At 40.3% G+C, this 27,715-nt stretch overlaps 2 protein-coding genes across 3 annotated transcripts; one reads left to right on the forward strand and one right to left on the reverse strand.

Annotated features, from left to right (window-relative positions):
* Positions 1-327: 327 nt before the first annotated feature.
* On the forward strand, positions 328-4,400 carry RB195_011179 (uncharacterized protein; the record flags this gene model as incomplete). 2 transcript variants are annotated; one of them, XM_064192494.1, is made up of 11 exons in its annotated part: positions 328-436; positions 938-1,069; positions 1,237-1,373; positions 1,430-1,554; positions 2,325-2,518; positions 2,579-2,737; positions 2,789-2,925; positions 2,992-3,074; positions 3,833-4,003; positions 4,115-4,199; positions 4,353-4,400. In XM_064192494.1, the coding sequence occupies 11 exons, from the start codon at positions 328-330 to the stop codon at positions 4,398-4,400; spliced, it is 1,380 nt and encodes a 459-aa protein (XP_064050076.1). The 2 variants fall into 2 exon arrangements, with proteins under 2 accessions (XP_064050076.1, XP_064050077.1); XM_064192493.1 differs by lacking the exon at positions 4,353-4,400 and having other exon boundaries at positions 4,115-4,247.
* Positions 4,401-8,754: 4,354 nt separating this feature from the next.
* Positions 8,755-26,762, reverse strand: RB195_011180 (uncharacterized protein; the record flags this gene model as incomplete). Its single annotated transcript, XM_064192495.1, has 8 exons — positions 8,755-9,198; positions 9,377-9,480; positions 11,757-11,828; positions 12,334-12,454; positions 12,943-13,031; positions 15,828-15,992; positions 26,010-26,112; positions 26,658-26,762. The coding sequence occupies 8 exons, from the start codon at positions 26,760-26,762 to the stop codon at positions 8,755-8,757; spliced, it is 1,203 nt and encodes a 400-aa protein (XP_064050078.1).
* Between the last annotated feature and the right edge of the window lie 953 nt (positions 26,763-27,715).

Raw genomic sequence — 27,715 nt, forward strand, 5'->3', positions numbered from 1 at the left:
ATTTTTGGATGCAAAAACTTACTGAAAAACGAATGAAAATTCGGAAGGAGTGTCCTTCTATCAACTATTCTTGTTTATTCCTTTTGGGCTTAAATTTCACTGCTTCATTTTATTCGAGTGCTGCGGCACGTTGCAAGTCAATAATTCTCGCGATAAAATCTTTGATGGGTGGTTTCCTTGTGTTAATCTGACACTGGAGACCGTCTGATAATTCCACGGTTACTGTGTTATTATTTCTGTTCGAAATTTGGCTTGATGCATTCACATTTCATCCTCTGTGTTATTGTATTTTAAGGCGAACAATAGAGCTGGAGCAATGTTGCAACAATGAATAACAGCAACACAACAACATCACCCAGCTATAACCAACAGAGTAAGATCATGGAGGAAGTAATGATGTCCGGAAACATTCCGATTCCTGCACCAGGCCGAACGGGTTTGTTTGAATTCTTCAAGCCGCTTTCGAGAGTAGAGATTTTTGTGGCTAGATTCTTTTCAATGTGCTGCACATATCTCATCAATTATTAGCGTTGCTATCGATTGGGACACTAATCTTGTTTTATGACAAAAACCCCTAGGGACCTGCAGTTGAAGGATTTCGAGTAGAAGGATTTACGTAGAAAGAAGATTTTGTGTTGTGTTTTAGTTAGCTCCCACATATTTCCTCCCATTGAAAATTGAAGAAGAACGCTGCTGCATCTTAATTTTTCCGATTTTTTTTTTGCATACAGGAATAAAAGTCGTTGAGATAATGCATTGATTGCATTACCTCGCATTATCGATACAAATGGGTTCAGATAAAGAACGTTTTTGAGAAAAAAATGCTCTTGAATGCTTCGTGCCTTATGTTTCGCCGTTACTTAACAAATTGAAGCAGTTGCAAATTGTATCAGTATTTACCGTTTTGGTGTGTTTGTTGTGAATCGGGATCATTCAGGAATGATGGGTGGGGGTGGTGGCGTTGTTCCTCCTGCATTGTTGGATGAGTCACGAGTTCCTCGATTTTACCGTGATGCGATCGTGGCATGTGGTGCTACTCAGGTTCATATGCTTCCACATACGGCTTTGGGTCAGTTTTTTTCTTATGATATAATGGACGATACTTCACAATTCTTTATCTTGCCACATCCTTGTGCAAAGACATGGATCATTTCATTTAATTCTATTCTTTATTTGATTGATTGACATTTTTTGCGTTGAGTAAACTATCGTAAATTTATGTTTTTTTTCTTGCAGTCTATAACATGATGGTTACGTCAGGGTTACCTCGACCAGTCCTTTCATATATATGGTCAGCTGTGAATCGAACATTGCCCGGTCAGTTGACCCGCCCAGAATTCTTTTCCTGTTTAGCTCTTATTGCGTTAGCCCAGGTTCGTCTCATCAAGTTTTGTTCCTCACTATTCTTTTTATGACTTATTTCTTTCAGAAAGGAGAATCGCTGGCCGCACTCTCTACGATGCCTTCGCTCCCAATTCCCTTTCTTCAGTCTGTACAGCTACCTGCAGCGCAGCCGCTCTCTGCTCCTGTTGTAAACGTAGCGAAACCATCGTCGTAAGATCCTCTTTTTGCAGAACTTTTGGTACAAGATTTAAAGATTTTGTAACGACAATGATGCGGGATGAATGAATGTAGAGACGTGCGGAATATACCGAACTGGGCATTCAACGTCGTCTTTTTCTTGTCTTTAGTTTATGCAGATAAGAGGAAACGATAACTGGTGAAAAGAAAAATGTAGCAAAAGTAGCCGAAAGGTTGTACACAACAGTAAAATGAATCGCCAGGAATATATTCTCTTTGTTACTTGTGAAGTTACGTAGATAGCCTTTTTAGAATGTTTTCATCCTTTCGAGATGGATAATTCGGATCGATTTTCAGGAACGGTGTGAAAATGGCAATATAATTGTCATTGGAATACGTTATAACGTAATAAATAACGCTTTGGTTTTTTAGTACGTATCAATGTATTTTACGAACAATCTGTTTTTTTTGCTAGGTGTCAACATATTAAGGCAAGTATGCGGCAGTTTCATTTAGAAAATATCTAGTGAATACTGATTTATCTGGAAAAATATGTGTATTTGGTGCTGAGGTACCTTTGGTTTTCAACTTTTTACGTCGGTCACCAAACAGATACACAAAAGAAAGTTAGCTGACGAAAGCAAAACAAGCTCTCGATTTCATAATCCAATTCCTTTCGAAATTTTCGAAGAATATAGAGACCTCTATGAATTCTCTGCGCACAGTCGCCACATCGTGCCTAATCACTTTTTGTCAACATCTCTCATCTCCTCATCCGTAAATATTGAGTGCTCCTGCTTCAGGGCTCCTACAGCGAAGGAACAACGTCATTCGTCCTCGTTTATTCCTACATCGTTGCTACTAGGACGAAGGAATAATAAAAAGAAAGAAGTGGATCTGATTGGGGAAGCGATACCACCACCTCCAATGTCCTCGCCACAATCAGCACCGATATCTCCAGGGGAATCAGCAGCAGCACAGCCAACAAGCACTCTTGGTCAGCTGTGTTTCGTTTATTGCAGTGAAAAGATTTAATGAATATTCATTTCTCTCATAGGTCCACCAACGAACAATCCACTTCTTTCTAATTCTTCTCGGCCATCGGCACTCAACGACCTGTGCAGCATTGACTGGTCCTCCGTGGCCCCTACGCAAGCTACAGTTCCTCACGAGCCTAGCTTGTCGACTACTGACTCTTCGAAGAGCGAGGAAGATGGTGCAGTTTCTTTGAAAATCTCGTTTCTGACAATGGCCATTGGCATTTTAGCCTCAACAGCTACTCACTTCTCGATGAGCTGCTCGACGGCGTCAGACATCAACGGAACGGTTATTTCCTCCGTTGTCTCAGCTGAATTAACAGAATGCTGGAAAAAGATTATATCAGCTGCTGTCGAAATTTTTGAAGTGAAAGACTTTCTAATATTAATCTTTATTTTTGCTCCTGTAATCTCCATTATTTCAAATCTTTAGGCGGCTAATAATTTACTGGGTTCCGCTACGGAACCGGTGCTGAAGGAAATTGCACAGACTGAACGAGGTGATGGATATCTGAGGTTAGCTATTTTATTGTGAAGTTTCGCATAATGGTCTCTTTATACCGAAATTGAGGGACCGATTTGATTTCGTAGCTACAGTACATGTACCAACTGTTAGAATTTTTATAAGCAACCGATGAAGCTTTCTCTATTAGATGAATTTTTTCTGATCGCAAGCATCTGCTCAGAAGTGTTTAGAATGGGGTAAAATCGCGATTTCTCACAAATCTGGTGCACATAAATTCCGAATGAGATCGAGAGCTAGTTCATATTTACATTTGACACTTTTGATTATCCTCTTCACTAGAACGCATAAGCGTGACCATTTATATATTTTCTTGGCAGTTATTTTCCCTCAGTGTTGACTTTTCAGATGCAAAAACAGTTCTTACTGCTGACTTCCAGCAATTCCGCGAATTAGTGACCATGCCACACGCTCTTTTTTGATTACGCTTTTAATTATGCATTGGGTGTTTTTTTTTTTTGGAACCTTTACTTACATTGTTTTCACCTGTTTCAGCGATTTATTGCATGACTTCCTATTCTGCTACACTTTTCTCTTGAACGATAAGAATGAATAAAGTGCACCACGTTGACCAATTCCTTTGGGGATGCACCCACGGGTGTCTTCAATTCATTTCCAATTTATCGACCTAGAAGGAATGCACGGCTTTGTTGGCCCAAAGACGGCTTCAGACCGTCGACACTCGAACCTTTTGCTGACTATGTTACATATGCCCCATGTCTTTCTTTACCCATATACGCATATAATTTAGATGCCTTAATCGCTTGTACTTCGTGGTTTGTCGAGTAGAACGGTCGGCAGGAGTTGATTTGCCACAGACATGCCTCGACGACATCGCGAAGTGTGGGAAGATATGGAAGCGACTAAGCTGTTACATTGAGGGTCCGCACGAAGAGGATGATTGCGGTGACAAAGCTGACAAGTCAGTTAGCTAAGTGCCTTGTCTCTTTTGGTGTCTACCCTTTTTTTAAATTTACATATTTTGATGTAATATGCTTCGAAGTTGAAGTTAACGTTATGATCCTCCGTTTAGGAAATGTGCAATCTGCTACCAACCGGTGTCAAATGCAGTGTATTTCGGGGGCCAAACGTACCACTCGGAATGCGCTAATCTTTGGGTGAATGATGTGAATGCTCTGTTGCCTAATATGCATCTCGTTTCCTAAACAATATGTAACATGAAAGTTGTGTTCTTTTGAGAGATGTACCACGCTGAATAAGTAAACATTGCTTTATAAGGCTTAACGATTCATGTGTATGTTTTTATTTAGCACATCTCAATTCAATCTTCTCTGAAGCCGCATCCACTTACTAAATAGCTGATTTGCATTTGTATGAAGCTTCTTTTCCTTCTTTACTTTTGAACCTTCACTTTTAACTGCTTGCTCATTTTTTTAAAATAAGAGCAACCTTCACGTATAGCTTTCTTTACTGTATTTTGCAATGTATACATTTTCTTTGCATGAATGGGTGTTCTTATTCAGCTTACTGCTTCACTAGTCTGTTCCTGCGCGGATTCGAAATGATAACTCTTCATAGCTTTGCTTCTTTGTGTAAAGGCTGCTGAGTTCTTCTTAAATCAGGGGATGTTGCCCTAGAACGTCTCATTCAGTACATTGTCAAATAGGATTGTGCTTATTTTGTGTTTTGCTAGTCCGCAATGGTGTTTTCTTCTTCGAGGTATAATATATAGGGTTTTTGTCAATGAGTTTGATTTTCTATGAGAATTTTCTGCGTTCACTTGTATCCGTTTCTCCATGAATGTTATTCAAAGTGGAAATTTGTAGTCATTGTAGGGATGGGTTATTGTGTTCAAACAGGACAAGTGGTACAATATTTCAATGGAGATTCATAGACGAGACCGATGGAAACTTTTCTTTCGATATTTCACGTAAAGTTCTTGCGAACAATAACTAATAGTCCGAATAGGAAGCTGGAAAGTGGAAATGCCAAGTGGAAGGTGCCATGACGAACTAAAATCCGAACATGTGATTTTACCTGCTTAAATACCGTACTATTCGCACGAAGGCTGTGGTCAAATATTTAAAAATTTCAGTGAGAAGGTAGAGTTTGATGCATTCATCGAAATGGATTGTTTCTGAAATATGCTCGCGGACACGTGGTAATGCAAGTACTTTTATTGGTGACAAGAGAGGATGCTACATAAGAACGTGCTTAGTCCGTGTGTGTGTGTATGTGTGTGTGTGTGTGTGTGTATGTGTGTGTATGTGTGTGTATGTGTGTGTATGTGTGTGTATGTGTGTGTATGTGTGTGTGTATGTATGTATGTATGTATGTATGTATGTGTGTGTATGTGTGTGTATGTGTGTGTATGTGTGTGTGTGTGTATGTATGTGTGTGTATGTGTGTGTATGTGTGTGTATGTGTGTGTGTATGTGTGTGTGTGTGTATGTATGTGTATGTATGTGTGTGTATGTGTGTGTATGTGTGTGTATGTGTGTGTATGTGTGTGTATGTGTGTGTATGTGTGTGTGTGTGTGTGTGTATGTGTGTGTATGTGTGTGTATGTATGTATGTATGTATGTATGTATGTATGTATGTGTGTGTGTGTGTGTGTATAATTCCAAATTTGCAAACGAACGTGCTTTATAACAACGGGCTTATTCTGTCTTGTGTGCGTGTGTCACTCACGAAATTCCAAAAGGAGGGTTAAACGGATCTCTCGGCGTCGGCTTGGGGCGCCAGCGCCAGAAAGGTATAAAATGGGATGACACCGAGTCCAACTGCGCTTGCTTAAAGGCATCATCCCACGAATTTGGAGTGGTACGGAGTTCCGGTGGAGTATTCCTATATCGGGTCGCAGATTATGAATACAGGGGTAGTTCCGCACATCTCTCCCTGCATCACTGCAAAAATACGGGTTCGGAATGCGGTTCCTTACGACGTCCTCTATTGCAACGCGCACCCTCGCGCCCCGCCCCCTCCTGCAATTCGTTGAGAATCCATCCGGACGCCGGATAGGCAATTCATTTCAGTGATGCATGGAGAGATGAGCGGAACCACCTCTGCATTCATAACCTACGACCTGATATAGGTATAAGAGGACCAAAGGATAGAGTTTCTGGCGTTAATCAATCCGCTTGGGATGCGCCCTCACGTTCACTTCAATTCACAATCGATTGTTTACGAACGTGTAACTGGCCTATACTTGCGACTTGCGGTGGCTAGCCGATGTGTTAAGTCAGTATTCTTATTTTTCCAGACAAGTCTACTAATGACAACTGATAGAAAAAAATGTACCAATTTATCGACCCCGGAGGGTCGAAAGGTTTGGTGAGCACTAGGGCGGATTCGAACCTTCGATCGATCGTGGAGTAAGCGGAACCTTTAACCGCTACACTACACAATGTGATGGTTCTAAAGAAATATAGATCATTGATAAGAAAAAAAAACAATTCTAATTTTACAGAAAATGTCACCGCTGCTAGTTTTTACTGGTCGGTGAAGGCAAGCGAAGCGAATGCTACAAAAATTCGCAAGTCCGGCTTTCATTCGTCTTTTGACGTTCAGACTGGTGGTAGACAATAAGAGAGAATGTAGGAGAAATGTAAGATGAAATGTTAAAGAGGCAAAAAGAAAGCTATGCGCAGTTCTGTTACCGGCCAAATAACACAATGAACTCAGACCACATTGCGTTCTTTGACCCATCATTTGACCATCTCGGGGAGCCTAAATAGTGCAATCTGCACAAAGACGACGATGGAAGTAGCCGCCATATCAAACACAGGTATTTTTTTCCACGTTTGCTGCACCTGGTGGTGCATTTTAGATATAATTTCTGATATATGTAATAAATACAGGCAAATACTATAGGAACGATGACAGAATTGGATCGATATCGATACGCCTGCTGAGTTCAACACACTGATCATGTCCTAATTCATCCATTTTTCTATACTACCTTCTCCATACTGTTCATCCATGATTCCAATGTTTATACGATTGCTTGGGGCTTTAATGTGGGAGGGGGGGGAATTTTTCTTTTCGTGACAACACCCGTACGGTTACGCTTGCAGATGATTCTTTTAAACGTTATACAAAAATCTAACTGACTCTCTTATTTACTGGCTAGCCCGACTCGGTGATGTTTGAGTTGTTTGTGCAAACTAAAGTGACTCATTTGCCTGTCAGCCGGTGTCAGCCGACAGACGAAGGTCGAATTGCCGTAAGGGGTCGGCGAAGGTCGATCTAAAGGCGGCGTATCACGATACTGACGTAATCGGAGAATCCGTGAGGAAATATAGAGTTCGGGGTGCAGATTACGAGTATGAGCGTGGCTTCACTCAATTCCCCTAATTTTCCTGAAAAACGGCATGGAAACCACTTTTGTTCTTACGAGGTGCGCTAGAAAGTGCCACCTTTCTACACACTCCGCTCCTCTCCCCAGCAGTCTATTTATTTGTTTTACCTGAATAAGTTGATGAGGACAAATTGTTGATCTTCGATCGATCGCTGATGGACGCCGAGCGCACAGAAGGGTAAAGCGTTTTTACGTGCCTCGTAAGGACAGACGCAGCTTCCCACGCTGTTTTTTCAGAACTACTAGAGGAACAGATCCATAGTATTAATTTAGACCTTAAACTCTATATTTTTCATGAATTTCCCAACTACGTTAGTTTCTTGATACTCTGCCTTTAATTGTATGTGCAAACAATAAAAATCATACACAAAAGACTAGGATTTTTTTATTTCAGAAATTTTCGTAGTCCGAGTTGCAAAGGGAGGGAGGGAGGGGTGGGCTTAGTGAAGTGAGTTTTGCCGGTCATCTTAGTTTCTTCATAATGGTTTAAACATTTTTCGAAATGCAAGAAAAGGCTTATGCGTACCAAGTGCACTGACGACTTCTTGGGTGGCCTTCAGAAGAACAGTAACAAAAATATTCAAGTGGAAGGTGTCATGAGTTGTCAACGAGGGGTGAAGGCTACAGTTCTATTTACTTATTCAGTTTTTTATTTTTCGGATTACCGTATTCCAACAACTCACACATGTATTATATATTTTTATATATTTATATATAAGAATGTACTTATTTTATTTTATTTATATATTTTTTAAATTTCTTGTTTCAAAAATCCACAGGTTGCATTCTAGTTAATTACTACTTGTGGGGGTATCTGAATCTCAAGTAGCCAATGTTTCAAGTGTAACTCCGTTGCCTCAGCTTTCAATGATATTGTCGTAGGATTTTTGATTGGTACGTGAGATTTATGTCATTGTTGTTGGTGATTCGAATGAACTAAAGTTTCTTTTTCTGTTTCTTTTCTAGAAGTTTCTATACAGTATAAAAGTCTTTTCGCGTAATGGACACAACGATATGTGTTTATGTGTTATTTTTCCAGAACATTATTGGAATATTTTATACTAATCAGAAAAAAAAACTATGAAGGTGAGTTCAAGCACATAAAAAAGTAATTTTATTAGATCGTCACATAACATATACTTAGTCAACGTTTGCGATCCGTTTGTTTGACAACAACGATTTTTTGAGGAATAATTTACAACGACAGGTGACACTACCGTTGAACAATTACGCACAATCACAAAACAAAAAAATCAATGCGTCATCAGAAATCAGTTGATATTTACACTAGCAAAGATACTAATAAAAATACTAGCATAAATTGGATGAATATGGATAAGTATCTCGTACCATTAACCACTAATTGTTAGTGTTTTCTCGTCGGTGTCACGGGGCTTTTCGGTGTTTCCAAGAATCTCCTCTTGAGCCTTATCCACAACATCTTCGGCTTTAGTTAAAGCACTTGTAACAGTGGATCCTATTCGTGATACGAGATCAGAGGCTCCCGATGTTATTTCGGCGGTCTTCTTTCCTACTTCCTCACGGACGTTATCGACAGTTTTTTCTACAGTTTTTTGTGCGTCTTTTACAGTTGTGTCAATGTTAGTTTCGGTCGCTGTCTTCACGTCTTTCGCAAATTCTTTGAGATCTTTTGCAACGTCCGCCGAGACATCTTCAACCTTTTTGAGGATCTCATTTGTCCTTGTTTTGACAACCTTCTCAAGTTTCTCTGTTCCATCCTTGTCGATCACAATCTCCTTGTCCGGCGTCGCTTCCGTTAGTTCCGAAACGACAATCTGAAAGAACATATTTGAATGGCTGGTGATTCGTCCCACTTTTCTCCCGTTTCAAAAAAGACAGCGACGCGCAGTACCCTTTGACAAATTACACGTACAACGTCTCTTCGTGGGAATGCATTGCTCGAACGTTTTCCTCGTGTAATCCTACGAATTTCCTATGAAGAATGAAATTTACCTGATCTTTCATGCCTCGCACTATGTGTTCTTGAGCAGTAGCGCTTTCTTCCTCATGGAGATTATGAGGAACCCGCTCGGTGCTACGTACCTCCGAAGCGAGTTCTGAAATCTTCCGGAGTTGAGCTGAACTAGATGACCTCAAAATCGAAACAAAGGGCAGCATTTGCACGGACCAGTGCTAAAATCATTTTCGTTGTCATTGTTGAAATTTCTTCAGAAATCGAAAGTTTTGAAGTGCATAAAGGGAACGAAAATTCGTTTTATGGGTACTTTATAGACCTTGGAAGTGTTATTCTACATGAAACGTTGCCGAACGTTCTCAACTCACAATTGAGGTTGAGGCAGAACAAAGAGGAGTGGGAGTGCGTGCATCAAGGAGGAAAAGAATACGCGTTGCGGCTGCGTCGCGCGCCAATGCGGTTGAACATATTCGGCTGCGACTATATGTCATCTGCAGCAGGGTCAAAATGTCCTACAAAGCCTGGTGCAATCGCGTAATCGGTTGCGTTGGCGGTGGGACGCTCGCTTGCTTCAACCATACTTCAGAAATGAGTAAGGTCCCACCGCGCCACTTCGAGCGCAACCACTTACCGCAGTCGATAGAAGCTTAAAGTCGTTAGGACCAGTCCATACGTATTGTTATCATACTCCTAGAAGGAGGCACGTGACTGAATCGGTCGCAAAAGAAGAACCATTGAAGAGAACTGTTCTCACTCAAAGTAAGGGTAGGGTTGGAATGTAGTCATCAATCCAATTGTCAACTAATTCGTCCAGAAAAGTAGTAAGATCAAAAAGAGAAGGAAAATTGTACTTATTTTTAATTAATTATAGGTTGATCGACTGCTCAGCGATCTCAGCGACAGAAGTACGCTTCCAATTAAAAACTTCTAGAGATCCCCAGCATGCATGTCGGCATGAAATGCATTCATCAGCTGGCAACGATCACCATTCTTGGTGAAAAATGAAAATAGTGGCTTAAAAGGGGCACACATGCTGCGCTTGGAATAATAACGTAACTTCACGAGCATTTTTCTCAGATAGCACACTAAAGAATCGGAGTTCGTGTGGTAAATGGAGCGCAGAGGTCCCGTTTTCCCTCACGCAGCTTGCAAAATCACCTTGATTACGTAAATGGTGACGATCTCGTGAGAAATGGCGCAAATGCCGAACCATATCTACGCCTGTACCATTCCCAAGGTCGCATTTTTTAATTCATGGACATTATAATATTTGTTTCGGAATATTTCAGTTCTTTAACGCTACGGTAAATAATCTTTAACGCTAAGACTGGATGTTATAGTCTGGTCAAAATGACATGAAGTTTAGTGCAGCGTGAACGGTCGGGCGTATTCGAAGCGGAGCGGTGGAACGAACGGTTCTTATCGATTTGGGACCCTGGCTAGCTTCACTCAGCTCGATCCTCCGATCCAAGTCACCCCAGCAGCCACCTCAACCACACTGCTCGCTCAAAGGTTTTTTTGGAAATACCTGACTTTGAAAATTAAGAACTCCCTGAGGATTCACAGGCTACACTTATCCTTAGATCCTAAATCCACCTACGTTTCTCGCAACTTCGACTTCATTCAAGAAGAAAGTTAACATCAAAAGCGCGATACTAAAGCGATAATTCCGAATAAGCGCCTCCTGAATCTCACGCAAGCATAAATCCCTGTGACCTCAGGCGGTGTGACATACGAAAGTGAAGTGATGAAAAGTGTTATAAAAGCGTGGAAAACGTCCCGTTCCAAAAAAAAGTTCGATCAACCAAAAAACAAAAATGTTCCAAAAATCGCACGAAGAAGAACGATTTTGAGCTGTTTTTGGAGAAGCGTTTGGTCCTGAACTGGTCCCGACCGGAGACATTCGTCGAAATTCCCGGATAGCAGAATTAGTCAGTTATAAAGGTCAGAATCTTGAGAATGACTCGGAGAACCGAAAAAGGTTAAACAGTAACAATGTAAATTCGATTTACTAAAGAAAAGAAATGGGAATGCGTATAATGGAGGAGTAAATGTATGCGAACGATGTAGTTAGTTTTCATTTCTTCGTCCAGAAAAGTAGTGAGATCAAAAAGAAAAGGAAAATTGTTCTTATGTTAGACATGAAGTCGGATGTGAGAAAGCACGAAGAGGAAACTCTCACCAAAAAGTGACCTAAAATGTGGAAGGATTTCGTCAAAAACAAAACAACTAAGTCAGAATTATTTGAATTATCTCATTTAATATCAATTGCAGTCAATGCTAAATTGGCCACATAGAAATAAATCCCTGTTTTCAGAGCTGAAGCGAAAAGCTGCAGATCTTCCTGTTTACATCATTAGGCAATTCTTAGTCGAATGGAGAACAAAAAACAAAGCAAAAATACAAAAAAGGACGAACCGGATGCGTGCGTGTATTGTGGAGGCTCGTCCATCTTAGCCGATTTGCTCATCTCGTTTGTTTTCGACTTTTCTAGAATCGATTTCACCATTATTTATAGTATTATAGACGTTGTAAACAACATAGATTGGGAGCGTTCAGGAATGAGCAGCCAAATGGGCCGCACATTCGGAGGGTCCCCAAGGGTGGCTGATGGTGGTTGTCAAAAATGGAGTGGAGGAACGGCGGCGGCACTTCATTGCGACATATTACGCGAGAATAAGCGGCGTTATGTCAAGCTCGAAAACTTCAAGGACACTCGCGCAGCTCGGAACGGAGCGATGGAGCGTTCGCCTGGTCCCCCAAGGATTTCGCTAGGATGTTCTTCACTTAGAAAGTTTAGCAGCCGAATGGCTCGACGTATCTCTTCAGTTTACTCGGTCCTTTGGAGCACTGCACAAAATATCTAGCGAATCGATCATGGATGGTGTCAAGCGCAAGAAATTGGGGAGAAGCTAAAAATCGCTAGAAAACTATTTTTACTTGATTATTTTAATAAATGTGTAACTTCTAGCCATAAAATATGCTGAAAATTTACCGATTTTAACCGTTGAGTTCACTTTCCCATTCATTTTCTTTTCTTGTTCCTGTTTCTTCTTTGTTGCTGCTGCGGCTGCTGCTTTTTTCTTCCGCAGATCTGCGATGAACTCTTCTCTATCCTGAATTGTAACTGTTGTTGGTAAAATCAGCCGAAAAGGGGGTGAAAAACTTCACAATATGATCTAGGCTGCGATTTACGTTAGACGTGGCGAGGAATTAATTCCTCGATGACTATGAGGAATTTTAAAGCTTTTGCGGAGTTTGGGATTAGAATTCCTAGCAGATTTTTGTATACAATACTCTGTTGCACCAACAAACAACACCTGTTCTATGGAGATCTCTGGAAATGCAACAGAACGCTTAATTAATTTATAGGACTGTTTCGAGAGAGAAAAAAAATGTTGAATTTCAAATGGCAACTATGAAATGAGAATAAAAATGGACAGAACAAGAAAATGTGGATGAAGAGGACTTTGTGCTGCGAAAAAGAAGCAATTCCCTCAAATACTAAGGGCAGTGGTAGTTTTGAGATCTACACATTTGTTTTTCATAAGAATATTTCACGAGAGAAGCTCCAGCTCCACCCGAAATACATTTCAAATGATACCTGAACAAAATCGGGTTCCGACGAAACGTCTTCATCCAGTCGTTTCGATGGTGTCGCTGGTGCTGCTGGCCTTTGGATTGGTTGAGGGGCTTAAAATTAGGAAAACTGAATTATAAAGCCAAAATTAAAATTAATTAAATTAAAAAAAAACTTGGTGACATCAGTTAAATGACATCAACTAACAATTTTATTTAACTGACAGCTGAGTCATCCTCATATCGATAGCACATTGCATTTTTAGAAATTCTGTGTTTTCGATGAATTCTGGTGTAGTTGAAGTTTAAGTAATGTTCTTCTGTGTAGATGGGCATGGAAATTCCGAAAAAAATACTGTGTTGCTTCCAGAACAGCTTCTCCTATGCAATTGTACGTCTGGTGATGAAAACGCGGTTTTCAGTCCGGATTTTAGGCGAAAAATGCCTCCTCAACAACGAAGTCGATCTGGTTTTTAGTCGAAAGTGGTGGTTTCATCAAATTTTGAACATTTCCGAAACTTTGGAACTATAGAACTGTGATTGGTATGAAAATGTTCACAACTACCTCCCTTATGTTTTAAACATTTTATTCATGCCAAAAATCATGTATCCTTAGGGCGCAATTATCCGGGAACTAACCGTGCTAGTATGTAGCCACAGGTTATATTTTCAGAAAATTTTTTAGCAATAGATTCTGCGATTTTTACGAGAGCTCAATCGGTAGAGCACACCCTCACAAATCGCCCAGATATAATGATAGAGATCAAATTGAGGCGAGTTATGAAGAAAAAAAAAACGAAAAAAAAACGCGGATTCGCGTTTTTTTCTTTTTTTGGCGAAGAATTACCGTGCCTGCTGTACTATAATTTATGCATTGTTGGGCTAATCCGTTCTATTTTGCTTAGCAGCCTGACATTTCGATGATGAGAGGGGGCGATTCAGTCCATTTCTTCCTAATTGCCGTAAAAAACGGCCAGGAAGATGCGGCGCCGCACATGGCTGGCGCGCTCCAATCGAACTCCTTGTAGAAAATAGTGCACCGGAACGCCTGAAGCCGTATCTTCCGGGCCGTTTTCTACGGCAATTAGGAAGAAACGAACGGAATCACCCTCCTTCCCATAATCTACAACCCCGTACCACTCCAGATTCGTGGGGTGACGCCTCTAAATCTTCTCAGAGGACCGAAATGTTCTTCTACTTGCAAGTTTAACTAAACTCTTCGTTTCGGCTAAGTCACTATCACCATCACAATTTCAAAAAAAAAAAACTTTTGAATGAGCGAGTGCAACCAACTTTCAATCACACTGTACTCACTGAAAAATTGTATTTTTTTTTGTTGAGCTGATTTTAATTTATGTTCATTCGGCTCTTAACTCTTTTGCGTTCTCTCCTCTGAGAGATGATTTCGGTGTTTTGTGAGCAAGAAAAAAATTAGTTACATGTCAATCGTAATTGTCAGTCTTTTCGTTATAAGTTCTAGTTGGAGTAGAATCCAAACTTTCTTCTTCCATTCTTTTCCACAGAAAAATCCTCGAAAAAAAGAAAAACAATTTGCTAAACGAAGACATTTGATTTTGCCTCTGAACAAAGAAAAGATGTAAGGGGAGAAAAAATTGAAGTAGAGATTTCTGTAAGAAGCAAGAAGAAAATGCAAAGTTTACCAGGTTTAGACCTATTGAAGTGTGAAGCCTAGCAAAATCTCCAGTTTGCGCCTGAAAATGCTCTGAAAAGCGTTCACGGGAAAAAAGTGGCGACTGCCGGATCACAGCAGACGTCATTGCAAGCCCCATGCTGTGTTCCACACTTGAATGCACGCGCAATTCCTGTTTCTTGGACTTATCGCATTAAAATTCCCGGAAAATGTGTTGCAAAATTCTAAGGGGAACAAATGGATTTCTGATGGCTAAACATGAAGAGTTCTTAAATGGTTGCGTCCATAACATTATTCTCTGCGTGGCGCTGCTTGAAAAATCCTCGAAACTACTCAGACGAGCCGCTTCTCCTTAATATGTTTGAGGGATGTTGATGCAATGTTCCTTTGACTACTGAGAAAACGACAAACACTTCAGAATATTTTCTAAGTGATGACTAAATGGCAGAACAATCGTGCACTTCCGGGAAAAGATGAGCAAAAAAAAACTTTTAAGGGGTAAGACGGGATTACCAGCCACTAGGGCTGCGGACATTGGGAAATATTGATTTGCATAGGGTGCACCTGAGAAGTTGCCAGGCTGAATTTCTCTAATTATTGATCGAGGCTAAATACGAATTCTTATAATTGATAGCTTTTTTAAAAGCACCACACAACGAAACTGATCTCTTCAATGAAAATATAGGGTTAGAGTGAAGACCGTGAGGTGGAGAACAACTCCCAATCTCCAGTAATTGTCCAACTAACGGCGTGGGAAACTGGCCTGGGGATCGAATTTCCCTACGAAACACTTAGTGACACCAATCGCCACATTTAGACTTCCTTGAGTATAGCGCGATCGTGGTTTGCGGAAGCGATGCACCGCAGCTACCTGAGCAGAGGATTCTGAACAGCGGGAGTCTCTTTCCAGTTTCTCTCTCCTCCCCCGCCCCTTCGACAGATACGCAGTAGACATCTGCGTGGTGGGACCCCACGGATAGAATCCACCCACTTACTGCTATACAGCAATGTTCTCGTGGATCGGTTATGCGTATTTGAAAACTGCGCTGCCGTGTACGTAACCGATTACGCGTTGGGCAAAATAAATTGAAATATTTTAGCTTAACTGCGCAGTAAAAATAACTGGGCGTATATTGTCATATTTCGTTTACTTAATGCATTTACCTATTTTTTTTTAGAATTGAGTTAAGAGGCAAAAATTCTTTTGCCATCTCAGATTCTGATTTTCACAATTTTCGTGAAAATAGATTTTCTCATACCAGTGGTGCTTCGTTTATGTACGGGAGTGACGAATTCCGGTGATGTGGTGCTTTTTTTCGGTGATTTTGCATCGTAGACTCTCTGCGCTGTGGATATTGCGGTCATGTGAGCGAGATCCCGCGGTGTCGACGAACCAAACGCCCAATGTCTAGCATCCGTCGAGCCTGAAATCAATTGATTCGCTTGGAAAACTAGTGTACTCTGGATTTATGTGTCAGGCAGAGTGCAAAACTGAGTGGAACAATTTATCTCAAAATATTTTTTCCACCGTTCGTTCTCCATCTCCAGGATTTGAGTCGTTGTAAATGAGTCTCACGAGAGCCCAAGTGCCGGTATATAGCATTTTCTCACTAGAAATTCAATGTATTCCTAGTTTCTTTCAGGAAAAAAGCTACCTGGTATTTCTAGTAGAATAGTGGACTGGGACTTTCTGGGAACTCTTTTCTTTGGTAGACTCAGTTTACGAATTACACTAGCACAAATTATAGGTACTGTGCACTGCGTACAATGTGCGTACTTACGTACTGCCTAGAATAGTGCGACGAAGATGTGGCTTAATTGTCTCATCAACGAAGGTGAGATTTATGTAGACGGTAGCGACCGTTACGGTAACTCTTATGTAACATTCATTAGCAATAATAAACAACAAACGACTAGTACTAAAGAAAGGAGTATAGAGAGTGCTTGATTTAATTGATCTCTTGATCCTCTTGATTTCATTAATCCCTTCAGGATGTTCTCGTATCCCCTAAGGGAGGTTCGGAACCAATTTATCGACCATAAAGGTAGAATGAAAAACTTGGCTCAGCTAACTTGCTTCGTTTCGAACCGATCGACCGAGCAGAAGGCGCGTAACTTTTTTTTCACTGCACTAAATCTGTCCATCTAGTCATAATTAACAGTAAAATTACTAATTATATTGAGATGCGCATGATTATCCCTCAGCAAAGGAATGGACCTTCTTATCTCTTTTCCATTCTTTTCAACCAATAATTCCCCCTCCAGCCTTCTGAAAATCCCTTGAAGGTGAGGTTTATAACGCTATCTTTCATGCCTTTGATCCAGTAAGGAATTCATAGATTGGCGTGGAGAGCGACAAAAAACGTAAAGAGCCACCTACGTGCACATGGTAGTCCTGGCAACTGAACCTAAATTCCATGTTATATGAGACGGCGGGATTATGGTAAGTGGAATCGCATTGAATTCTTGACAAAGTTAAAGAGAAAAAAAATGAAAACCACAACTATGTGTTTTTCTAGTGAGCTCACAGAACTTCTGCGACTACACCGTGCGGATAAACGGATTCAAAGCAGATTCTTTTCTCCTAAGTAAATTTTTTTTTCGATCTGGATGAGCAGAAATTATTTTCCCGGAGTTTTTTTTTTCTGAAACAAGGCACAGTTCTATGGTTAATGCTTGGCAACTCTGGATTCTCTAGAGTCTTTAAGTCGGCCTCCCACTCACCCCAAAAGTGAGTTCTTTAGGAATTTGAAATTCTGGAAAGTCTTAAAAATATAGTAGTTTTGAAGCGAACAACATAATGAACATAGATGACCGTTGGTCAGGTGAGAGCTGAAAAGAGAGCCGTTTAGAGGATTTATTTTGTTTTCTTTAGAATTACAAGAGTCATTTGGCTTTGGCATTTTTGGAGAAGGGAAGTTCGAGAATTTTCAATAATTTCCACTAGAGAAGATTGAGAGCCATTATGTAATAAGTATTGTGGATTAGTGTATCGTATGAGAGCGCTGAATATCTGCAGGAAATAGAGGACATTTTGCAGAGGGCCTGGACTGAAGGACTAGTGCATATTTTCATAGGGTTCGAATTCGAGTACAGCAGTTGAAATGCTTTAAGAAATGGTATTTATTTTATATACTTTAAGTCAGTTGTTCTTCAAAATTTCATAATTTATATTTACTTATTTATTCAATACTGCGGAGCAGCATTATAAATCACTTGAACATTCAAAAAGACACCTAACGCGCTACCAATCACGTCAGATACGTTTTTTCTATGGAAGCATAGCGCTGCTGTAATCCTTTGAGGCATCCAAGAAAAATGACAAACGGCGCGCAAGCAGAATGAGGACTAGTCGCCGCGTATTCGGTTGTGGTTGTTAACTCAGCGCAGTTAATCTTTCGGTGGTGAACTGAGTTGTGAGCAGGATGAGATTAGCGACCTCACCTAACCTGTATGGTCAGCTTTTTCCACAAAGTCTCAGTGTTCCTCGATTAGGTCACTCAAAGTGATAGAGGATAAGGTTTAGTGCAACGTTCTGTCACAAAATAACGTCATCCGTGGATTTTTGTGGCTCCTCCCCTTTCTGCTCTCCTAATGCAGCACATTCTTCTTCCGTTAGGAAAAAAAAAACAACTGAATTCCTCAACTCTTCAACGATACCTAATCTGTTTCTTAGCCTTCGATTACTCCTATTTTGAAACTCAAATCTTGTGATTGAGAGGTTATTTTGCGAATAGGCACTCCAAGAAAAAACGTGAATTTTTGGCAACGAGTGCATTTTTCGCTGTCTTTCTGGATATGTGGAGGTCGTTTCATAGCACGTAATGTTTGAGTGCTTGCGGGGAAGCAAACGTTTCCGGTATTTGCTCTACATATCCGCGCTTTACGATTTTACTCCCTCCCGGGTTTTGGGGGAACTTTTATGGTCTTAGAGACGCTTTCCAAGCTCTTGTATCTGAATTAAAGCGATGACAACTTCTCACGAACATTGCTTCAAGAACGTTGCACTCTGTCAATAGAAACGCTCCTCAACCAGATCCATGAAACAATGATTAACTGAAAGAACTCCAGACTGACATATCGAAGAAGCATTACTGAAAGATGGATAGACACTGCTTGGGAAAGGAAAAGAAAAAGTCGTGCGCGACGGATTGCGGCCCTCCCTAACCAACGCTAACGAATGCGCAAAGCGGATTTGTAGTTGCCTTGAAAAAAGAACGAAAAATGCACATAAGGCAAAATCTCTGAGTGTACTTCTTGCCTCCAAAGCCGTTGTGATGTTATAAATTTTACTCCGGGGATTCACTTCTTCGAAGCACGACGGATTCCTTCGGATGGCAGTCGAGACGATAGTGTATTGCTTAGATGAACTAACGAGAAGAAAACTGACATCGAGAAGAACTTCTTAGGTTCGAACTAAACTAAAATGAAAAAAATTGAATGAATGATTATGAAAGTGGTGTTTATTGACAGATATCAGGGATGGATGTTAATAATGTTATTAAGGGCGGGGCACTGTTTGCGAAAAATTAATTTTTATCAACGTCTGCAGAGAAACGAGTAACGGTAGGAAGATGCCACTGCTTTAGCAGCAAGTATTGCTTGATCATATGTGTTGATGTAGAAAGAAATTCACTTCGCAATTCATAATTAATTTGAATTATTTAAAAGCATCACGAATCTGAGGTGGTGCAGATTTCAGGTGGAGTATTCGTATACGGCATAATAGATTATGGAGAGGGAGTGATTCCGTCCATTTCTTCCTAATTGCCATAAAAAACGGCCCGGAAGATGCGGCGCATGCACAAGGCTGGCGCGCTCCAATCGAACTCCCTGTGGAAAATAGTGCGCCGGAACGCAGGAAGACGTATCTTCCGGGCCGTTTTTTACAGCAATTAGGGAAAAATGGACGGAATCACCCTTTTCCATAATCTACTATCCCGTATAAGAATACTGCACCTAAAATCGGTACCACCTCAGATTCATGGGGTGATGCCTTTAAATTGGCTAGAAATAGGTGTTTGAGCCGTGTCATGTGGTCAAGTGAACGAAGTGAATCTGCCACATGCGACCACGAGTGACCGTAATCCCAAGCTCCTGATGCGAATTAAAAATTGGATACAGTAAAGGTAAACTGTGGAGTTGATTACACATGTGCAGCCTCAGCAACGAAATGTGTGGGACAAACTTGGGACCAGCCGAAGGTCTTCATCCTCAGATACGAGTCTGGCACTAATTTGTCGGTACAGGATGGATGAAAGGGATGTTCGAGTGGTTTTGAACACTCGCTGCGCAGATCCAGCGTGTATTATTCAGGCCACGTGTATTTCTATTTCATATATGTATGTGTGTACCTATTATCATTATAGTCATTATTTTCCTTTGAAATCGTATTGCATGGCGTGGTTTTCTCGACTATAGTAGGTTCCACACCATTCCATTCCAACCGCTATCCCACCTCGATTCCAAGCACAGTCGCTTACGAACTGCACAGCGTTTCATGTTGTTTTAACCCGACTACACATCTATCCGGATTCGACAACGCACAGTTGGAATACTGTTTCTAGTACAGTAATTTCGTCCACTAATACTAGAAACTGTCTGGTACATAGTGGACCGTGTAAGTATTTGGGAATAGTTGTGTAAGCTACCTAGAACCATGTCTCCAAGGTGAGGGGAAGAGTGTGATGAGATGCAGATAACCTCAAAAACCTCGAACTATTTCAGGCCTTCGATAAAAACGAGTTTGTCGAAACGTCAAACGACAAATAAAATTTCACCAAAATCTGGTCGATAAAACGCTGAAAAAAAATAGATGCAGACAATGTAGTTGCATCTGTTGTCATTGATTTCAAGATTAGGGAATATGACGGCAATTTTTCAAAAATTAGATTTCAAAATATCGGATATTGTGCAGGGATTGCGGTTACGACTCCATGTTCCTGCTGCTACCTCGTCCCCGTGGAATGGGCCAATCGAAGACGCGTAGCGGTTGAATGCCCGGTTGAACATAGTGCGGTCGAGAATAAACGGTAAAAACGGATAGATGGTCGTTCGTAAGATAATGGAAGCCTATGGGCACTATCAACATCGTATCCCTCATTTAAAAAAAAGAACAGGAAAGAAGAGCGCCCGTTGTTTGCGCAGAGTCCCTCAGATTATTTCAAGCTACTCTTTCGAACTTGAGCCAAGAACTGAGGGTTATGGTTCTTTGCTGTCATCTTGTCATCTGGTTCTTCGCTGTCATCCTGTACCATCTTCATTTCGACGAACTATAGGGTAATGATTGACGTTTCCTTTCTTAGCTATCCTTTAGAGCGGATGGACGATATAATCTGCTTCATTACATGGAGAAGAATTATTATTACATACTACTGTTATGTAGGGCGGGTGTAGTGTAGCGGTTAGAGGTTCCGCTTCCTGCATGATCGATCGGAGGTTCGAATCCGCTCTAGTGCTCACCAAGCCTTTCATCCCTCCGAGGTCGATAAATTGGCACCAGACGTGTCCGGGAGGATAAAAACACTGACTTGGCACATCGGCTAGCCCCCGCAAGCCATTGTTTGGGCCAGTTACACGTTCGTAAACCTCAAACGATTCTGAATTGAAGTGAACGTGGGGGCGCATCCCAAGCGGATTGATTAACGCCAGACACTTTATTACTGTTATGCATGTGTACACATATTATATTTATTTTATTATTTCCTACTATATTACATTGTTATAAAATAATATAGATATATTACTGTATTACCATTATTACAGGGCGAGTGTAGTGCACTCGGTAAGAGCTTTCGCTGTGGTTTCATGGTCGATCAATAATTCGAAATCGCTCTAGTGCGAGCCAAGGCCTTCCATCCTTTCGGGGTTGATAAATATGAGCCAGACTCTTCTGGGAGGACAAAAAAAAACACACTGACCGGACGTATCGGCCAGTCCCACAGGTCATTCTAGAGGCTAGACGCACGTTCGTGAATCACAAACGATTCTGAATTGAAGTGAACGTGGGGGCGCATCCCAAACGGATTGATTAATACCAGACATTTTCTCCTACACCCACCCTACATAACAGTAGTATGTAATAATAATCATTTAACATTATTATTATATTGTTAGTGCAAAAAAATCGTTCAGTACTGCATACACCAGAGCCGATAACTTGGTAGGCCCAATCTTTCAAGAGACCGTGGAGTTTTTAGCAGCACAGATCCGTTGAGTCACGATGGCACACAATTCCCGGATCCAACGCGAGAAGAGGATGTTACGAGCTGATGTTATGGAACAGAGAGCGACGAATGAAGTGATTCCAGGCGACGCGCTTCGGCGAAGATCCCGTGGATTGTGTCAGGCAATAGCATCACCTTACTGATTAAATTATTAGAGTATTTGCTCTATTCGCAGCCAGGAAAACGAGTTAGGTATCAACTTGCACCGAATTCACTTCTTCTACTCCGTATCCCTTCAAGGATTAGCAACTGTTTAGAAAACATAGCAGAAAGGTGCCTCCTCGAAGCGTCGGTTTCTCAGTTGCCCTCAGTTGATAGCACGTAATTTTCTGCACACAATGTCCCCTAACAACATTATTGCGCACCTTCTATTTAGACTGGAAGGGCTGTCTCTAATCGATTCAGCACCAGAAACGAGTGACGAACATTTTTACGGACATCATAGAACATCCCACACGAACCAATTCTATTTCTTCTGGATCTCGTTGTTGAAAAGGTAAATCAAAAGCCAGAGAGGGAAAGATTCCAAATAAGGCAGAGAATATTTGTTGTCTCAAAAATGACACAAAATGTGCGGAGTAACAGATTTTCGAGGAATTTCTCCTAGTGTGACAACATGTCAGAAGATCCCGAAAAAATATGAGAGAAATGATGGACAACTCCCATAAAAAGCTGTTTATTTACTACTTCAGCTTCCCATATGTTTGTCTTTTTCCTAAGGGAATCCAGAACGAGCCACCGCTATAATGGGACCTGCAAGTCTCTCCTTTAAAAAAAGCGTTTAAATTTGTTTGCGACCACTTTCAAATGGATCTGCGTCACACGCACACAAAAGCAATTTCCATAATGATTGTCATGCCAAGGATAAAAGCGAAAAAAATATGAAAAGCTGTGTAAACAACACAAAAGCAGTGAGCGATTTAACATGTTTTACTTTGAAGCACCGTTCCCCGCTGACCGGGCGGTCCTGAAACGTTTTTGAAAAAAAAAATAAAGCAGAAAAGGTTTACTGTGGTGATAGTTGATTTAATTCGCATTCCATCATAGGAGAATGTGTACGTAGCTACAGAAAAAATGTGAAAAAAAGTACGTGATTATGAGTTTTTGAAGACTTCTTTGAGAAGTCCTGACCTTTATCTCCTTTTTTATCCTTTTTTTCTAGTTCTACGCAGTTCTCAGTTCTTAAACTAATATTATTAATTTTAGAATGAGTGGAAGAAAATATTCAATTTCCCGCTGGGGCTCCGTCAATTTCCACCAATTTAAATCCAGAGAGAAATTCTCAATTTCAGTTTCTTTTTTCTTACTGAAATATACGCAGGCCGTTCTAGGTTGCTCCAAGAAAATAAGATAAGAATAACATTATAAATCGCCTATTCGCTAAAGTGGGCTCGGAGAGAAATTGGCAGATATATTTAGTAAGCATGTCGACGCATATCCGTCGGGACTGAAATACTATGGATATGAGATATTCTGGACCGGAACTCAAGGGCCTCATTGTCGAGAAGTGGTGGGTATGGGAATAGCTCACTCTATGTCCAGTTTTTTACTCCTTTTTTGTCAGAATGGATGTAGGGCAGTCGGTAAGAGGATAGTAGGTTCATCCTCCGATCGATCGTAGGTTCGAGTCTGCCTTAGTCCCAACCAGGCTTTCATCTCCACGGGGTCAATAAATTGTTGCCAGACTTGTTTGGGATGATTAAAAAAACACTGACCGGACTCATCGTCGTGGGCGAATCCTCATAGGAATTGATCACGCTCTGCACTTTATCTTTTTATGCCATTTTTTAGCGGAGTACTTTTTACATATTTATATTTATTTTATTCTTGTTAAAATCCCCAGAAAGTCCTATGGATCTGTGCCTTTCAATGCGTCCCTTCGTGGAGCTGTTAGTTGACGCTGGAGGCAAAGATTTCGCACGCCTACTAGGTTTTTTCAGCTCACGTTAGAAGATCGTAATCCAATCCACAAAATTCCAGCAACATCCATTCTCATGGTGTTGTACTTTCATCGTTTTTATTTGAGATATCGACGCTCACGAGGTCTCAGTCACACTTTCTTCGGTGGGATAGTAGTATTCAGCAATTACGAGTATCTTTTTCAGGATATGTGTGTCGCAGCGCACGCATAGACGCGCGCAGCGTGCAGTCTCCTACCGTGGAATCAATTTGCTTTGCACGTTCATTGAGCAAGTGTAAGTCATCACATCGCGGAGCACTTATTAATAGGGGACAAGAAAAAGGGATTAAGAATTTCCTCATTTAGTGAAAGCGAAGACAAAACCAATAAATCCCGCTACTTTTTGTTTAGTGGGAGAGTTTAATCCAACACAGATCCAACGTCATCCATCCCTCACGGAACTGCTGGAGCCAGAAAGTGCTGACCATAAGTTGGAGAAAGCCTGTGAGGTTGCTAAGAAACACATCAAGTGCTAGAAATGGAGGACAAATAAGGATTAAGAAAGAATTTCGTTTCTCAGCACTGCATTATTTTTCGAGTGAACACAAAACTCAACATTTTACGCGAATTTTTTTTTGAAGAAGAAGGCGGATTTATTAGTGTATCAACAATGTTCAGTTAGTACTATTTTTTTTCATTTATCTTATTGAGTTGATGTTAGTTGATTATTTATCTTTTCGTTTATCTTTATTAGTCCCACTATTGTCGATAATTTTGATAGAAAAAACGAACGTGTGGAGAAGAAAAATACTGAAAACTAGTTTATCATTATATTATCAAATATATAAACAAATACAAATTTGTAATGCTTCTTTTCACCGGGAAAATTGAACACTTCCTTTGCAGCGAAATCCCAATAGAAATTTTACTATCTTTGAGTGCAAAAAATTTCAAAAATTGAATGAAATGAATCTTTTTTCTCTGGGGGAAATTGACGATTTTTTAAACATTCATACTTTCTAAAACTTTCTTACTTTTGTATTTACGATTTACTGTATTTACGATGTCATTTTATTGATAATCATCAGTCAGTCGTCAGAAACAGGTTTCCATTTCATTTTCATGCCTGGAATTTTTCCTCAATGACAGATTGGTTCCGTAAATATATGCTTTTTATGATTTCTAAAAAAATCCTGCGAGTTTTGGAGTCTCTTGGTGATCTCTGGATCTAAAATCCCTGGAAAGAATGTCAGAAAACAGGGAATGCATGAATTTGATAGCGAGAACTTCAGAAACTTGGGGCATATTAGTTTGGAATTTTTTTTTGACAGGATTCCGGTTCTTTTTTCTTCCGGTTTCTATGGTAGCAAATGCGTATCTACTATCGCTGAGCGTGAAATCTATGTACGTGTATTTCGGCACAGTTTTTGAGCATTGTAACTTTGAAAAATCGTAATACGAAATTGTTATACGTTATATTTGAAAACAGGTGTTATATAAATGAACAACACGCGGAAGATGTGTTATAGAAAGGTTGGTGGAATTTGTGGGAAAAGAAGAAGAAAGCTGAAAAGATCCTGAAAGCAAGCTGAAAAGCCTTAAGAAAGTTTTTTGTCCAAAATTTCACGGAAATTTAATTGTCGCAGCTATGCTCAGTCAAACATGCATTTCATTGTTTTTTTTTAAACAGATCGATTAATCAATAATTTTTGTTAAACCAGCAAATCCAAAGCCAGACATTGAAAAAAGCAATTTTAACAAGTAGATGCACACAACAATAAAAACTTAAGCCAGAAATTAGTTAACGAAAAATTAGAACTTAGCATAAAGCAATTAGTTTTGCTCAGAATGTTTCTGGGAACATTCATAAATTTTACCTTGGTTTTTTTCATGGCCGATATATTTTCAACCTAATTGGTAGCGCTGAAAAAAATTCTAATTTTGTTGGAGTGATAGTTCACATACGTATGACGTTCAGGAAGTGTATGTACTAAATATCATTTTGTGCATTTATAGTGGCATCGTAATTTTGAAAAAAAAACCCTTTGAAGTAGACAATTTTTAGTGTTCGTTAAGTTCGTTAAGGTTTGAGTGAGTTATCCATACGCGCGAAACATCCCCGTGCGTAACATCCCTGTGTGCTCAATACAATTGCCTCTTCTAATCTCGTCTTCAATTAAAATAATGATGATGATGGCTTTGTGGAAGAGTGAAGATTATCCGACACAACGTCAAATGAGAAATAAATGGACAAAAACAACAATGTACTTATAAATAATCAAAAAAAGTTGGAGGATTTCCCGGCAGAAGCTTACCTTCCCTAGTAAGTGATCTTGCCTTCTCCATGTACTCTCTGAGTCCCGGCCCTTCTCTAGTGATCCGCACTTTTGCGTCATAGCTACGGAATTTGGTTGGAATCTGAAGTGAAAGAATCCGTTAAGCCTTTCTTCTATACCAGGATCATTGTGTTCGAGCAATCTTTCCCATTTTTCTCTTTCTCTAATGTAGTACTGATCATCGAGCTCCGCGGCCGGATTTTCTTTATGGTTATGAGGTTTACGGAAGTATAGCGCATTCGAACGCATACAATTATTCAAAGTGCGGAAGGTATCGCATATGTCATCCGCAGAAACGGTAAGTTTTATTGGGTACTTCCATCAAAAAACGTCTATTGAAGATTTTTTGCATGTAATGCGCAGCTGTGTGGATAACTATCCGACTACTACGCCCTAGAACAACAAACGTCGAGCTCATTGTAATTCGAAATGGGGCCAGATTAATCCACTTGGAGTGGCTAGTGAATGCTGGTCGGAGGTAGTAACTAAAAGTCAAAATGAGCCTCCGGGGAGCAGTCGCGAGCGCGGATCGCCTGCTGTAAATTAGGCGCACACGCACGGCGCCGGATTACGTTGGGCGCCCGGGACGAGTTCTCAGCGAATTTCTGCCAATAACACAGAGCCTACCTTATTCATATGACTAAGATCTCTTGGGGTGCTCGAGCCGAACACGAAATGACGTCCATTCGCCTGACGTTCTTTCAGACGTTCTCGTCCACGTGATGAGGCCATTTCTTCGGGGGGAAAGTCCGGACGAGTTCACTGGACTCAGGGGAGGCAATCACTTTGAGTTGAATAACAACGAAGTGCATGTTAATCGACATGGCTACGAGCGAATAATGGAATTAGAGAAGAGCTAATGCACCAAAATAGTGTTCAAAGAAAATCCAGGAATGCATCGATTCACAAAGGATGTATGGCAAGTTTCGATAAACTTTTCAGGAACCTATAGACATGAATAAAGTAGACAATTCGCTTCCTGCGACTCTTCCTGTAGGGATAATCCATTTCAAACCTCTTTTTTCACATTACAAGTGATTTTTTTCATTAAATTCCCATGAAATCCCACAATAAAAGTGAAAAGATTACATATGACAAAAAATCCATTTATTTTCTCTATTAATTCCTATAACCTAGAACTAACGGGAATTGTGGATAGTAATGAAAGCGGAGTAGACATCTATTGGTTGACCACAATGCAACTGCTTCAAATGATTGAAGCTCGGAACTCCTTTAATTCCTTATGCTTTGAGGTTGGCGAGGAGATGGAGAGAAATTATTCCCCATAGATCCGAAGATAATCATCAACGAGCACCCGAATTCCTCAAAACATTGGTCAAAACACGCTTGTCGTTTGACGTTGCTCCTATCGGAAAATGGCAGGGAAATGACTTCAGTAAAGAGAAGAAACGAAAAGAAAAGAAGAGGAAAGAAAAGAAGAAAGATAATTATTAAATAATTGAAGAACAAGTAATATAACAAGAAAAAAATGGTGTGAATCTAATATTAGACGGAAGTTAGTATACAGTTTTTGGTTTTCCAAAAACATTTCATATTCATATGTGATATATGAATATGACATATTCATATATCACATTTCATATTTTACCGTAACAAAGTAATAATCAGTCCACGTTATGATTTATATGCATAAAGTTAGAAAGAGCTTCTTTTCTTGGATTTTT

This window comes from Necator americanus, chromosome III (genome assembly GCF_031761385.1).
Source record: "Necator americanus strain Aroian chromosome III, whole genome shotgun sequence".
NCBI classification, from domain to species: domain Eukaryota; kingdom Metazoa; phylum Nematoda; class Chromadorea; order Rhabditida; family Ancylostomatidae; genus Necator; species Necator americanus.